Source organism: Dipodomys spectabilis, unplaced genomic scaffold (genome assembly GCF_019054845.1).
Source record: "Dipodomys spectabilis isolate Male_0828 unplaced genomic scaffold, ASM1905484v1 ptg000297l, whole genome shotgun sequence".
Lineage (NCBI taxonomy): Eukaryota > Metazoa > Chordata > Mammalia > Rodentia > Heteromyidae > Dipodomys > Dipodomys spectabilis.
The window spans coordinates 8,052,738-8,068,946 of record NW_024870974.1 but is presented as its reverse complement, the minus strand read 5'-3'; the positions used below and the strand labels follow the sequence as shown (position 1 = coordinate 8,068,946).

The window sequence follows — 16,209 nt, the reverse complement described above, 5'->3', positions numbered from 1 at the left end:
GAAGAAGGGAAGGGGAAGGGAGGAAGAGAGAGAAAAAGGAGGAAAGTAGGAATGGAGGGGAAAAGGAACGGAGGATTTGAGGATGAGGGAGTAAAAGGAGAAAGGAAGGGAGGGAGAGAGAGAAGGAAGGAGAAAAAGGAGGGGATTAAGAAGAAAATAATGGGGAAACACATTGTGCATAATCTTAACAGGGTACATTGAAACTTTAAAGAAAACTGACAGATACCATGTCTGTCTTCTGTGCCTGCCCTGCTGTAACAGTACAGCAAATCTGGGTCAGGGAAAAGGAACCATCCTGGCCCTGGCATTGAAGATTGTCAACTCTTAAAAGGCACCTCACAGCAAGCCACGCCCCTCCGTGCAGCAAGCCACGCCTCTCATTAAAAAAGGATTGGTGACACCGCAAGGCAAAGCAATAGACCTAGAGACGTTGATTTTGGAAGGCTTGACAGCTTGCTATGGGTCAATGGAGTCCACAGCGCTGACACACGCAGAGCAGTCAGGAGAAGGAAGGGGTAGGGGGTCAGAAAGTCCCTTCTTCATCGTGCCTGTTGGCTGAGTAACTGGCCCCTGGGTCAGGATGATGGTGCCATAGTAGAATGCAGCACAAGTTCTCATTAGAGATTTTTCTCGTTCTGTTTGCAGGGCTTGCGGATTTAAAAATAAACTGGCATTTTTGGATTAAGAAAAATTCCATGAGGGATTAAGAGGCCACTTTTGTTTAGGGGTGGGGGGAGGTTAAGCAAAAAAGCAACCGTTTATGTATTGGTGAAGTCACTCTTTGGTTTTTGGTCTTGCCTTACCCTACTCCCCTGTGTCTCCTCCTGACCTCAATGGGAGGGAGAAAAGCTGCATTCCCCACCCCACCCCAAGTCCCCCCCAAACAAGCCACAGCTCCTGAACCCTGGCTGAGCATGACAGTGACCTGTAATTGGGTTTCTATTTAAATACTAATTCGATGAATCCTATCATATAGCTACTGAGTCAGATTCCTAGCAGAAAGACTGGTTTGCTGATGTATCTCAGAGACATACCTACTGGTTCTCCAGAAACCACCTCCAGTGAGCGAGAAGACTGTCTACACTGGATGAGAGTGGAGAGAGAAAAGCCTCCAGAAACTATCACTTTTTCTAAACATACCTTAGCCATCAAGATTTTTTAAAAAGCACTAAAGGCTAAAATGGCCTTCGTTTTTCTTCTTTTAATTCAAGCAAGATCCTTTGGCAATGGCTTGGAAATGTTTCCCCCAAAGACTTGGGAGCCAGCTTGTGGCACTATTGGGAGGTGGTGGATACTTGGAGAGATCAGAAGCCTCCTTGGAGAAAGTTAGATCATTGGGCTGGGGGGGTGCGGGGGGGGGGGGCCGGGGGGGGGGGGAGAAGGATGCTCTCAAGGGGACATTGAGATCTCGATCCCTTCCTCTTTCCCTCATGAAGTCAGCAGCTTCCTCTGTCATACCTACCTTCCTACCACAATGTACTGTGGCAGTACCAGGTTAGACCCAGGTGAAATTAAACAAATAGAGTGTTAATTAGACCCAGGAAAGATGAAACTTAACTGGAACAAACAAGTCCCAGGTAACCTGAGAAAGTTAAGTATAGACACTAGGAATGGAACAAATGAGGCCGGGCATTTCCTGAAATTTGCAAAGTGAGTAAAACTAGGGCCAAACTTGAAAGGCGAGATCTCCTTGTAGAGAAAAACTCCAGGATAGTCATTAAAAGGAAAAATTCCAAAGAGAAAGACTTGAAGTAAACTGGTGAGTTAAACACCAGGTTACTGGAATTCGGTGAATGATAGTGAAACTCAGAAAGAGCCAGAAAGCCTGGAAAGTGGTTTGATTTTGGGTGTGATAAGTAAGAAGTTTGGAATGTGGTTTTTGCTTTGAGGACTTATTACTTTGCTTCTAGACACCATAATTGTTATTTCACTAACTTGCTACTTTGCTGGGAAGATCTGGGATAAGGACTTTGCCTTGTGACTTACGGCCTTGGTTATTGGAATGACTGGAATGATAATCCCCATTTTGTAATCACTAACTGCTAGCTCTGCTTCTGTAATTTGCTTCTTTACCCATCACGAAACTACCACTGGCCACCTGTGGGTGGCCCCCTGGCTGGTTTTTTCCTATATAAGCCTACCCCCTGTTGAGCTTGGTTGCTGTTCTTCAGTCTTGGTATAGTAAGGGGCAGCCGCCATGGCTATTGAATGATTCCTAGCGCTATTGATGGGGATTCCTTTCACCAATCGTGGGTTCGAGTCCTACCAGCCCAGGAAGTTGGGGTACTTCAGTAGGAGAGACAAATATAGTACTGAATCTACATTCAAATTGTTCACTGGAAAGTTAAGGCTTCTAATGAACATTTAACCTACGGTGATGGGCTTAGCAGAGGTTCACCTGAAAATGAGATGAAGGTTTTTATTCACTAGAAATTCAGCTGCAACAGCAACATTGCCTAGCTGTCAGGGAAAGTATGTCCAGTTTAGTCTGGACTAATACAAATACTTGCACTGCGAGATTCATCTCTCACAAGGCACTATCATCTCTGGATCATACATACGATCAGTGGATAATGACTCTTTGGAAAATTATTTCCTCTCTTTTTCAGATGACTTAACTAAAAATTGTTCCCTAATCTGCGAAAGTAACTTACTCAAAGTCAAATCACAGCAGAAGCAAAGGCTCTAGCCCCCTAGACTTAGCTCTCCCTGAGTGATTTCAAGAGTAACAGCGCAGTGTTCTCTGGATGGTTGAAATGACTTTCTAAACAAAATATTCCATTCCTCTACATCTCGTTGTTGCAATGGGTCAACCTGTATCCCTATTTAAACGTTTTGTTTTTTCCCTTCCCCTCCCCAAATTATACCAACATCAAATACAATGAAAACAGGGGACATACAAAGCAACAAAAAAATATCACATGGTACCTTATAAATACAATAGCAAAAAAGAGAAAAACCCTTGTGTCCCTATCTTGGTGTTCACTTTGCTTAACTTCATCTTCTCTGGTCATATGTATATAGCTTTCAACCTTTTCTACTCATCCCAGACATATACTAGTTATTGCAAATAAGGGAAACCATGAGACCTATGTTTTAGTATATTAACAGAAGTGTATCGAAAGGAGATGTGAGACAGACCACCATGACCAGGGCAAAGCAAAACCTGAAAATGGTACAGGAAACACAGGGATGAGCCAAGAGCTTTTCAAGGTGGAAAACAGAAGGCGCTGAAATGATACAATGGCTATATTTAAAATTATGGAGAGTAGAAAGAAAAATACCTGTATGCGCGTGCACACACACTAGGGCTTGAATTCAGGGCCTGGGCACTGTCCCTAAGCTGTTTTCTACTCAAGGCTGGCACTCTACCATTTGAGCCACAGCTCCACCTCTGGCTTTTTGTTGGTAAGTTGAATAGAAGAGTCTCACAGAATTTCCTACCTGAACTGGCTTTGAGTCTTAGGATCCTCTTATCTCAGCCTCCTAAGTAGCTAGGATTACAGGTGTGAGCCACCAATGCCCTCGGAGAGGTCATTCCTTTGTTGGGACCAAGCAAGGTAGGCCTCTGTGTGAGCCACAGCAGAGTGCCAGAGTGGGAATGGAGTGTAGATTGTGGCACAGGATATTGGAGCAATGGCAAGTACTAGAGCAGAACTACAATGAGGGGCAGAGGCAGTAACTGAAGCTTGCTTATATATGAGCAGTTTAAGCAAATAAGAACATTATGAATAATGGGAGAGAGCAATCTGTCAAAGGTAGCAACTGTAAACACAGAAAGGAAAGGAACCAGATTAAACTCTGTGAAATCAGATAGGAGTCTGAGGTACCTCTGTGAACTCATGTGTGTGTGTTTTTAATAGACATAGAAAAAAATGTAAAGATGTGTATATATATTCCACAGTCCTGTCCTTGAAGAGAACCCAAAAGTAGTCACACTCTAACAATAATGGGTACATCAACCAGCCAAACTTAGCTTCTAACCACCATTTTCCCTTCAAAGGAACCAATACTCTTTGGAGCAATGACTGATCACGAAAGATGACAGAGTGAAGTTCCAAAAGGCAATTGAAACATCCTCTCAGAAAGCAAGGTATTACCAAAGATGGATGGGACTTTAAAAAAAAAAAAAAAAAGGAGAGGCACAAGAACCAGCATGAAAGACTGCCAATGGCCAAATATCAAAGTGAGAAATGAGAGTGAAGATGAAATCACACAGGAAGAAAAAAGGAGGCCATAAGTTCTTATTGATATGTTAATTAACCTAATTAATTGAAAATTCTGGTGAGAAATGGTCTATTCACATAGTTTCAAAGGCGCAAAAGTAACTATAGGCTAGAGACACTTGGCAGACTACACCTTAATCAAGTGACCATTGTCAGCAATGAGAACAGAAATCAGTAGTAACTGACAGGATATAACGAGGATCCGGCATCCCAGTGGACCAGTTCTGCCAAAGATGCAGAGCCTGAATGGAAGCCTGAGGAAATGGCAGGCAAACCCAAACTGAAGGACATTCTACACAACAATTAGTTTGACAGTCTTCAGAAGGGTCAAGACCGTTAACAGTAAAGGACTGAAAAAAGACCGATATGATGCCTCGTTCTTACCTGCTTTATAAGGCATTACTGGACCAACTAGGCAACGAAGTGAGATCTAAGCACTGGTCAGGGTAGTCAATGTACCAATATAATTTCCCAGCTTCCATAATGTACTGTGGTTATTGTGGAAAATACCATAGCGTGAGCCATATGTGTGATCCATGGTGCTCACGCTTGCCTTCAAAATTTTCAGGATAAAAACAAATTCCTGGGGTTAGGAATGTGGCTTAGAGGTAGAATGCTTGCCTAGCATGCATGAAGCCCTGGGTTCAAGTCCTCAGTACTACATAAACAGAATAAGCCGAAAGTGGCGCTGTGGCTCAACGGTAGAATGCTTGCCTTGAGCAAACAGAAACTCAGGAATAGTGCCAGGCCCTATCCCTAGGACAGTCAAAAAAAATTTCTTGGGCCACTTGTGATTTTCTTACAGGTTTGAGATGCGTTTCAAAAAGAAAAATTCAACAACAGTACACAACAAGGATGGAAGTTTCTGAGAGACAAATTATATCTAGTTTGCAAATAAAGTAGTCAAAAACCAGATTCATTCTTAGAAGGCTGGCACACTATTATAGAGAAAAATGTTTTCCTGACTAGGAAGTTTTAAGTGTAACTTCCTGTATACTTGTCAATGATTCTCTAATTCATTCATCCATCATACACTTATTAAATATCTACTGTGTTTCAGACAATGTGACACACTGAAGATGACTAAGGGAAAATAACCACATGGAAGGATTATAATCCAATAAAGGTGATGATTTAGAAGTCTGAAGTCAGGAAATTTTGAGACAATCCATGCTGTATGTGACTCAAGAATGCCATCTTTAACCCTCCAGTTTTTATTTATAAATTTTCAATGGACTGTATAATAATTTATTATTGCATCTTATTTTTAAGAACAGGAACATTTCATCCTAACTTTTTTGCATGTGTGGGTGGTGTTAATTGTGGCATATGCAGAAACTTTATCACTTTTCAATTATGAACAGATGTAAATGACTTACTTGATGTTTTCTTTTAGAATAAAAAGCATCTTCTAAAATAAGTTTCCAACTGAGAAGCTAGGGCCCTAGTTATAGAAGAGAATACATACTCCAAAAGTGAACCCTAAAAAATTCTTCACCACCATCACCAAAAGTTACTCCATTCCTCTGTGTTCCAGATACTTCACTGATCACAAAGTAATCATAATAAGCCTGTAAACTTGATTTTGAGATGAGAGAGAGAGAGAGAGATCATAACTGTAAGGCTAGGTTCATTGTCCTAGGCATGGTGGTACATATCTATAATCTCAGATATTTAAGAGACAGAGCCCAGGAGTTTGAGACTAATATGAATAACATAGTGAGAAGAAAGAAGAAGAGAAAGAAAGAAAGAAAGAGAGAGAGAGAGAGAGAAGAGAGGGAGGGAGGGAGGGAGGGAGGGAGGGAAGGAGGAAGGGAGGGAGGGAGGGAAGGAAGGAAAGAAAGAAAGAAAGAAAGAAAGAAAGAAAGAAAGAAAGAAAGAAAGAAAGAAAGAAAGAAAGAAAGAAAGAAAGAAAGAAAGAAAGAAAGATAAGGAAGAGGAGGGGAAGGAGGGGAAGGAGAAGAAGAGGAGGAGGAAGAGGGAAAGGAGGAAAAAAGAAGAAAAAGAAGAAGAAGGAAGAGGAGGAGGAAGAGAAGGAGGAGGAAGAGGAGAAGGGGAAGAGGGATGGGAGGAGGAGGAAGAGAAAGAGGAAGAGGAAGAGGAGGAGGAGCAATAACAAGAAAAAGAAGAAGGAGGAGGAAGAGGAGGGCTGGGAAGGTGGTTCAATGGTAGAGCGCTTGCCTTGCATGCATGAGGCTCTGGGTTCGATTCCTCAGCACCACATAAACAAAAAGAAAAAAAGCTGGAAGTGGCACTGTGGCTCAAGTGGTAGAGCGGTAGCCTTGAGCTGAAGAGCTGAGGGACAGTGCCCAGGCCCAGAGTTCAGGCCCCACGACCGGACCCTCCCCCAAAAAAAAGAACAACAACAAGATCAAGAACAAGAAGAAGAAGAGGAGGAGGAAGAAGAAGAAGACAACAATGACTACACTGTTTTTACCATTTTGCCACAGACTAATTACACTGGACATTAAGACAGTAATCCGGTGAAATGAGCTCACTATGGCAATTTTATGTTGGGCAGAATATTACTTGGTTTTCCAACTTTTCCCTTAGGTGTCATTTCAACCTTTGAGTATTTTATCAAGCTGTGGCTTGTGTGCATCAGTACCTCTCCATTAGCCCAACCTAAAGGGACAGGATGGGCAAGTTGGGGTTCCCTTTATGACTCCCCGCCCCCACCCCAAGGTCTGCCCACCTCTCCTACACCTCCACAGCCATATTTAGCTTTCTTCCTACCATGGCCCTGTAATTCAAAAGGCAATTTAAAGTTCCATATGGTTGCCATCGAAGCTAACAGATGCCTAGCAAATTAAAACAAAAATTATGACTTATAAACTGCTGATGTATCATCATCCCAGAACATCTTGCGATATATAGTGAATCATATGATAAGGCTTCCTACTTGTCGTTCCCCAAGGTTCCCTCAACTGCTTCCTCTAGGAATTGAAGCCCTGGAAGCAAATTCGATGCAATGTTCTACCATCCACAGTGGCTAAACCTTCCCTATAACACGACGTAATATTCAAAAGAGCAGAGACCCAGAATTGCTGTCTCAGGTGCACAAGGGTGTTCTGTCCATCGATAGCAAAAAGAAGAGAAAATGGACTTGGGTCACATAAGTCAGCCCAGGCATCCACTGATCTAAGAGGGGCTTTTCTACTAAGTAACAACAAAATCTGTCCATTCTATGTGCTTTGTCTTCTCAGCAGATCTCAAAACATCTTCACCACCTGGTAAGGTGGATGCCCAAGTGTCCGCCTAGGGCATTCTAAAAGTGCTGTAGTCCAAAATGGGATGCCTGTGGTATCTGGCAACAATCATGATATACCTACAACTGTGAAGTATTGAGGCCTGTGTGACAGTTCCTCCTTGAAATGACAACGCCAGTTGCTTATGTCATCTTTTCCTTCATAAACAAGAAATGAAGGTTCAGTGACACAGACTGTTTCCCTAAGTAGGCTGAGACCTACAAGGACCTAGAAGGCTGACCTGGACAGCTCCCAGTTTCCCCATGAGAGGGAGAGAGTTCTTCAGTGCTTTAACCAGGGGAAAGATACGAAGTGACACCATGGTGTCTCCACACAGTGTACTGGCTAGAAGCAGCTTCTTCCAGCATCAGAGATGGGAGGAAACCATTACACACACTCAGCTCCCTGGATGACTCCTCAGAAGCATGACAATTTCACATCAACAACCAGAGCACCATGTGGACCCAAGCAGCCCTGTAACCAAGTAACCCTGGCCCAGCCACATACCACCTACTAAGACCCCAAGCTATATATCACCTACCAAGACCCCAAGCCACATACCACCTACCAAGACCCCAAGTGAGAATCACCCAGAAGGGGAGTCATCTCACAGAACTGTGAGCTCTAATAATCAATTTTTATTTTGTATTGCTTTTAGGGCATAACAGTAGCAAAAAGAAGGAAGGAAGGCAGGAAGGGACGGAGGGACGGAGGGACGGAGGGAGGGACGGAGGGACGGAGAGAGGGAAAGAAAAAAAAAAGAAAAAAAGAAGGAAGGAAGGAGAGAAAGAAAGAGAGAGGGGAGGGAGAGAGGGAAGGCTAGAGCCAGTGTCTCATATCTGTAATCCTAGATACTCAGGAGCCTGAGACCTGAGGATCAAAGTTCAAAGCCAGCCTAGACAGGAAAGTCCATGAGACTCATCTCTAATTAATCACAGAAAAAGTCAGAAGTGACACTGTGGCTCAAGTGGTAGAGTACCTGCTTTGAGTAAAAGGAGCTCAAGGACAGCGCCTAGGCCTCAAGTTCAAGCCCCAGGGCCAGCAAAGAGAGTATATTGGAAATGAACTTTACAACTTTGTGGGTAGAGAAGCTGCGGGGAGAGAGGGAAAGCTGGAGAAACCAAGGGAGGGGGTAACAATGTTCAACAAGAATTGTACTCATTTCCTTACTTATGTAACTGTAACCCCTCCGTACATCACCTCTACAATAAAAAAAAATCTAGAATATTCAGATTGAGGCCCTGAGTTCAAGTTAATTTCCTTGCCTAAAAAACCATTAAGTATTGGAGCCAAGAACCAAAGCAAATGATAGAGGGTGGGCTGTACGGATTGAACAGCCCCAAGAATTGACTCTAAAAGAAAAATCTCATTCTCTTTCTTCTGCCCCGAAGAAGTCTCAAGAGTTTTCTGTGAAATGTCATAGTATGATGACACCCTCAATAAAATCAGTTCCCTCTGTCTTGAGTTGTTCCAATGTGTTACAAACAAAACAAGGCTTCCCCACCACCCTGCGATCACTAATGAGAAAGGAATCTGGACAAGATGTTGACTTGGTTACTCAGAATATCATTACGACTGTTACATAAAAGGATTCCGATTTTACACATGAAACTGTAATTCTAATAATAAAAATATACTTAATGACTCAGAGGACTACATTTGAGATTCACAGTGAAGAGAGGGAAGCATGCAGGCCATGCCAATAACTTAACAAGCCAGAAGAAAGGAGCAAAAGACATTTTTTTTAATAAAAGGATCTTTGAGGAAGACATGAAAGTAATAAAACTGGTCATCAGCCAAGTCTCAGAGAGAATAAAGTCTATAGCTCAACCAGTGTCCCTGTGCATGCTATTTTCTTTATATATTTGTGCCTGTCTCTTAGCGTTTTATTTTGTTGTTGTTGTTTAGGCTTTGTTTTGTGGACCATTTTCTTGGTGCCAGTACTAGGGACTGAATTCAGGGCCTCAAGGCAAGAGCTTAGCTTAGCTGAGTTTTTTCACTCCAAGCTGGTGAAGGCACAGCTCCACTTCTGGCTTTTTGCTGGTTAATTGGAGTTCAGAGTCTCATAGACTTTCCTATCAGGGCTGGCTTCAAATTGTGACCCTCACATCTCAGCCTCCTGAGTAGCAAGGATTACAAATACAAGAAACCAGTGTCCAGATCTGGTAGTATTCTTCCACAGAAAAGACCTATTCTTTGTTAGAAACAGAAAGAATTTCACAACTCAACCAACTCCTTCATTCAACCCATGAGAAACTGAGGCCCAGATCAGTTATTTAACTGACTAATAATCAAACTGCAGATTACCACAGAGACCCAAACTGCCGTGCAGTGCCACTCTGTGTTCAATTTTCTCCTACCCGAGCTATGCCTTCAAGTGTCTTCAATGCATTTCAAATGTAGCCTAGCATGTCAGTGTGAAATGAAAGATTAGGACCCGTGGTCTCTGTTAGCAGTCTCCCCATAATTGTATAGGAGCAGCATGAGGCTGCTATTTCTGCCCATCAGGACAGGTTGGTGACTCTGCAGAAAGCAGAAGAGTGCAAGTTTTTGAAGCAGATGGCCAGTTCCTAGCCCTGTTCCTCAACCACTAACCTCTTCATCTGAATTGTTTCATCCAATAGCTCAGAGAACCTCCTGCCAAGCATCCCTAGAGAAGTTGGTCCTGAGGAACTGGGAAATTTGAAACTGGATAATTAGGTCACAGAAAACAGAAGAAGAATGTCATAAGGTGAGTACGGGAGGAAAATTTGAGGGAATATGTTCTAAGTAGATGAGAGAGGAACCCTCAGAAATAACCACCTACTCAGTCTGGCACTGGTGGATCATGCCTGTAATTCTAGCTACTCAGAAGGCTGAGATCTGAGAATTGTAGTTTGAAGCCAATCCAGGCAGGAAAGTCTATGAGACCTTTATCTCTAATTAACTCCAAAACACCAGGTGAAGAGGTGTGGTAGAACAATACCCTTGAGAGAGGAAAAAAAAAAACAAAAAACCTCAAGGTCAGTGCCCAGGCCCTGAGTTCAAGACCCAGAATTGACACAGACAAACAAGAACAAAACAAAACAACAACAACACCTACTTAATAATTCTGTCTGGGGTTGTTAGCTTCATTCGGCAGCCCCAGCTTCCCACAAAATTCCTTCCTACCTACAGAAAGATCTTCAAACTCTGACAAGATGTTGGCTGTATTCTGGAACCCTCCATGCAAGCAACCTGCATGCCTTTCAGGCTCTCTCCGCAATTTCAGAGATTTTGCTGCAACCTAATCCTGAGACAAGACTAAATTTGCCTCTGCACTCTACAAAATTACACCAAACTGTCAAGGGGGAAAAGAAAGGGCCCAAATCCTTTTATTTCCTTTTCATTCCCTGCTAGGAAACTGCAGAGAAAGCCCCTGGGTGCTGTTTGTTGCCTGGTAGCTGAAATAGGCAACTTTTGGAAGTATTCAGGCAGAACCAAGAGGCCTGGACTCAATGCCCCAGCAGCCCAATTCCACAGCCCTGGCCTTCCCAAGTCACCAGGTTTCAAGTTCCAAGAAAATCAGAATGCCTCGCTCAGAAATAGGGCAACCCACCACTTTTAAACATTTCCAGAAAGGCTGGGGGAGAGAAGCAAAGAAAGAAAATAATTTTCTTCTTGCTGTATTTGCAGCAGGCTTTGATGGCAGGGAGGGGAGAAAGGGAATGCTCCTGAGAACCATGTACAACCACCCACAAAAACTGTCTGTGAATGACTGCCTATAATACCTATTCCCTTATCCACCTCGTGCATATTTTATACCAGTCCTGGGGCTGTAACTAGGGGCCTAGGCATTGTCCCTGAGCTTTTCTGCTCAAGGTTGGTGTCCTACTAGTTGAGCCACAGTTCCACTTCAGCTTTTGGCTGGTTAATTGGAGATAAGAGTCCCATGGACTTTCTGCCCTGGCTGGCTTCGAACCATGATCCTCCTATCTCAGCCTTCTCAGTAGCAAGGATTACAAGCATGAGCCACCAGCACCCAGTTTCCCTCATTAATCTTTATGAATCCTGAGGGTAGATGACATGCTGAGATAAAGTCCCTTCCCACCCAACCAAACATGCATGACCTGTGCAAAATACTCCTGTAGAAAGTAGAAAATAACCCGGCATGTGCAGGTAGGAAAAGAATTTATTATACAGTACGTTCAACTATTCTCATGCTATGTATATAGGTATAGCAAGCAAGCCAAATTAAAGGCGATCTGAATCAATACATCCAGATTTCAGACTGCCCTGGATTATTTATTATTGATCCTGCAGTTGGATCGCTGTTTACCTTGCACTGAAAAACAACTTACAAACCACCACCACCACCACCACAGCCACCATCTTTACTTTCTATAGGGGTTGGGGGCGGGGGGGGGGGGGGGGGGGGTAGTGAGAAAGAGCTGAGAAGAAAAAAATAAATAACAAGATCTGTTTTCGCCTGTCCTAGACAAGTCTTTGTCTGGTGGCTGAACACGTTTGCGAGCTGTCTTAAAAGAATCAAAACAAAACAGAAGAGTCAAGTCCCCAGCTTAATTACAATAGGCGCCCGGCACAGACTGGAGCGCCAAGCCAAGCATGAGTTGAATCTTGGGGTTCAAGCATCTGTTCTCTTCGTTTCCCCGCTCCACCACCTCCTCTTCCCCGACACACTCCCCCAGTAAAACACGTCTCAGGCACCTTCTCTGCATTTATGTCTCCCAGGGTTCCCCCAAATCGGCCCCTTCTGTGTCACTCCTTATAAAAGAAGGACAAGAGGCACCGAGCACATTGGAACATCTGTGCACTGGGGGGGCCTGGCTATTATCCTATAATGCTAAATACGGGGGGGGGGGTACACCCCGCCACCCCGCACGCCCACTTGGCTAGTCCATTATGCAAAAGAAGCTTGGCAGCGGAACGGGAAGCGCGTGCAGGAAGCGTTATTTACGTGCCCATTACAGCACCCTATACACGGCATCTGCATCCTACACAAAGCCGGAGATGGTGCAAGCCAGATCCACGCTGAGCATGGCACAGACTAGCCGCGGACACACGGAGCCCGGCCCTCGTCCAATCAGATCCTGGGCAGAAGGTGGACCTCGGGTCGGCTCTGCCCGCTTCGCCTGCCCTATGATGACACCAAGCTCTGCCCAACATCCATATTCCACCACCACCACCACCACCCCGCATCACCAGCGCCAGCAAATCGGATTCGGGTGCCTGCGCGGTGCTCAGACTGCCCGAGCCCTTTTCTGAGCTCTGCATCCCGGCTTACTCGCTCTCTACAAAGACACCCCAAATCCTGGGTCACCCCCCCCCGCCACCTACCCACCCACCCACGTTCCGCCTTGGGTTTTCTTTCCTTCCCACCCGCCCCTTTTCCCCTCTCATTCCTAGAAAGGATTCAACGTTGCTCCCTCCAACGTGCGGGCTAGGCAGGAAAGGCAGAAGGCAAAATAAACGCCGTCCCCCGCCCCCCATCGCCCGCTCCCCGCGCGCACCCCCCAGAGTCCGGGCTCCCGCAAGCGCCCCGCGAGGAGGCGGGGAGGGGGGACAGGGGGGGGTCGGTGGGTTCCGCGAAAAGTAAAAGCGGGCGAGCAGCGTGAGGAACATCGTGTCCAGGGGATCGGCCACAATCGCTGCCGCCCCGGAGTGCTCCAACTTACCCAAAAGATGACATTGAAGCCGAAGATGAAGTATTTGATGCAACAACTGACTTCAGGACCCTTGTAGTGCTTCCCGGACATCCTCTGGGTTCATGAAGACACGCTCGCCCCGGCAGCCCGAGTTTGGAGCCCCCCGGAGCACCGTGGCCCGGAGCAGATCGGCGAGGATTTTGTTTAAAAAAGAAGAAGAAGGGGACGGAAGGGGGCGGGGGGGGGGGGGGATCGGGACCGCGGCGCGGGCGGCCCGGGCTCAGCGCACGCACGGGGACCGACCGGGGACCCGACCGGTGGAGAGCGGCTCCCGCACCTCCAGCCCCTCCGCGCGCCCAGGCCGCCGGAGCGCGCTGGCCACCAACCCGCGGCGACTGCGCCGCGCGCGCTGCCCGCCCGAGGCTCGCCCGAGGTGGCTCCGAGCACAAAGCAGGCGCCCGCGGCCGCGAGCCAGGCGGTGGGTCCCCGGGGCGATCGCTGCTCGGGCTCCTGGCAAGCGCGGCCGCACCGATGCGCGAGGAGACGCTGCCCGCCGCCCGCGCGCCTGCAGCCCTCGCTCCGCCCGCCGCTCGCTCCGCCCGCCCGCCAGCCCGCGGCTCCTCCCGCCCGCCCGCCCGCCCGCCCGCCCGCCTGCCCGGCCTCCGCCAGGGCGCGCCGCGTGCGCGCGCACGGACTCGGGCGCCCCCGGGTTGGCGGTGGCACCACGTCGCCGCCGCCGTCGGGTCCTTCCTCCCCCGCCTTGTCCCACCTCCTCCCCCCCCACCAGTCCTGACCCCTGGGGTACGGGGGTGGGGGTAGGGCAGACCCCAAGAGCGCTCTCCTTTGGACACTAGAGTCACCCGGAGTGATGAGGTGCACATCGTCTCGCTGTCACCCGCGGCTTTGGAGGGAGAGAGGGTCGCCCCATGGCAGAGGGGCTGGGCGAACCCCCCCCCCAACTTCTGAGCTTAACCGCAGCCCCCTTCTCCACCACCCGGTATACGGCAGGAGACACTATGGCCCCCAGGAGCAGGAGAGGAAAATGGTCATGGACTTCCAGGAGGGGGTACAAAGGACAGAATGGGGGGGTGGGAGGGGGAGAAGGGGAAATGGCATTACAAAAGAGAGTCTCTGTGACTCTAGGCAACCTCCCCAGCCTGCCATTGGGACGAGTTTCATTCCCCAAAACGGGCACAGGGCTCGAGAGACATGGCTGCAAACTATCTTGACCCTAGACTAGTCTGTTTCAACCACACAAATCCCTCTATCCGCTCCCCTCGCCCCCTCATCGACTAGTCCACTAGTGCCGGTGGTCCTTGAGTGCTTTCCAACTCCAATCAGTCCAGAAGCAGTTGTGGGACGTTGGGTGATGGTGGCGTTGAAGGTTCAGCTGTCCTCTGAGAAATCCGATTGGGCTGGATGATCACCAATCAAGTAAGCTCTTGACCTCTGGGGAAGGACAGGACGCAGAACGCCTGGAAATTCTCGCAGAACTCTACCTGAGCAGATGTGCCCAGCTGTGCGCGTCCGCCCTCCTGTGCCAGGAACGCAGGGACCAGTGTTTCACGGGAAGAGGAAAATCCTTTAGAAAGCTGTAGCAGCATCTATGGGAATTTTTTTAAAATCTTTTCCAGGCTTCAAAGAGAGGTCAGTTAAGTTTCCACAGCCCACCCAGCGAGACCTCCTACTGGCCCAGAAATCTGCATGTTTGATAAGCTTGGCAGGTGGCACTTCAGTAGGTTGGAGAGTCTCTGGCTGGAAGTTCCCAGCTAGCTAACTCTCGCCTAGCTCGAACCATGGCTGGCTGGCTGACAACCCATAGTCAAGTTTTAGTAAGGCCAGGAGTTCCTTTTTGTTTTGCAATAAACCACATTTCCTAATGGGCTTGGCTTCCAACAAGATTGAAGCTGTATTGAAGTCACAGACTTGAGCCTGGGTACCCATAACGGTAGCAGATTCTATTCATCCTTCCCACCAACGCTAGGACCTTGACTAACAGTGTCCTCAGCTGTTCGGGTGAAATAATCTCTCTTCTTCAAAAGTGCCCTCGGCCATCAATCCGGTAGGCTTCCAAAGTAAGGTCTTTCCGTGGCAGATTTCCCTATTAACAAAACACTGACAAGCTTTACCTAAGCCTATTGGTGCTGTGTTGTCATACTTTCAATATATAAATAGAAACGCTGCTGCAGGAACACTGGATAAGTCAGAGGAAATGTCTGTCTTAAGCTGATGTGACACATTTCAGAAAAGGGCTGGAAATTCAATCCAATGGATGACCTAGTTGATCCCTAAATGATTTAATCTTTGAAATAAAAAAAAGATATAGAAATAGCTCACATCCCCCTGTGTCCCCACATACAGTTTTTCCAGCACCCCACACCACAGTGGTACATCTGCTTCAATTGATGAAACTTCATTGGCACATCATTTGTACCCAGAGTCCTTAGGTTAGGATTCATTCCTGACATAGCATATTCTCTGGGGTTTGACAAATGTATAATGACACATGTCACCATCACCATGTCATATAGCATATTTTCATTGTCCTAAAAGCCATCTGTACCCTGTCCATTCACCCCTTCCTTTCCCTATTCGTGTCGTGCAACAAGCAATCATACGGTATGTCAGCTTCATCTCCATTTCACCATGAACACAAAACTGATCTAAAGAAATAAAGTCTTACACAGAAAAATCAATAGAGAAAGTAAAGTTCAAATAACTCATTGGTAATTGGGAGAAGGAGAAAAGCTAGTTGAATTCTCAGACCATTTCATATAGCCAACATAAGTTCTAATGATTAATGAGTCAAATATATATTAAGAAGAAAAGAGAATACTTGTTAAACTTCTAAATAGAAATGCTACTCAACTTTGAAGAAAAAAGAGGAAACTGATACAAATGGATCTAGCTTAAAAACTTACGTTGAAGTTTTTAAAATGTAACCCAACCAGAAAAAGATATTGGCACCTTTTGTGAAAAATGAAAATCTGAATATCTGCATTGTAAGTAAGGCTTATGACAGCTAACGTTGAATATAGATTCTCAAGGGTTGTATGTAAACAAAAACCCACATAAGAAGAAGTTGTAACAAATCCATAGGGATCTTTAGCT

General features: G+C 46.2%; 1 protein-coding gene across 2 annotated transcripts in view; it reads right to left on the bottom strand.

Moving 5' to 3' along the window:
* Tspan5 (tetraspanin 5) overlaps window positions 1–13,294 on the bottom strand; it is a 161,967-nt gene extending 148,673 nt beyond the window's left edge. For both annotated transcript variants that reach the window (XR_006151075.1, XM_042701585.1), the window contains exon 1: window positions 13,129–13,294. Coding sequence is in view for 1 of the 2 variants with exons in the window: in XM_042701585.1 (XP_042557519.1) it covers window positions 13,129–13,209 (81 nt within the window). In the remaining variant the exon portion in view is untranslated. The remainder of the gene's footprint in view (window positions 1–13,128) is intronic.
* Between the last annotated feature and the right edge of the window lie 2,915 nt (window positions 13,295–16,209).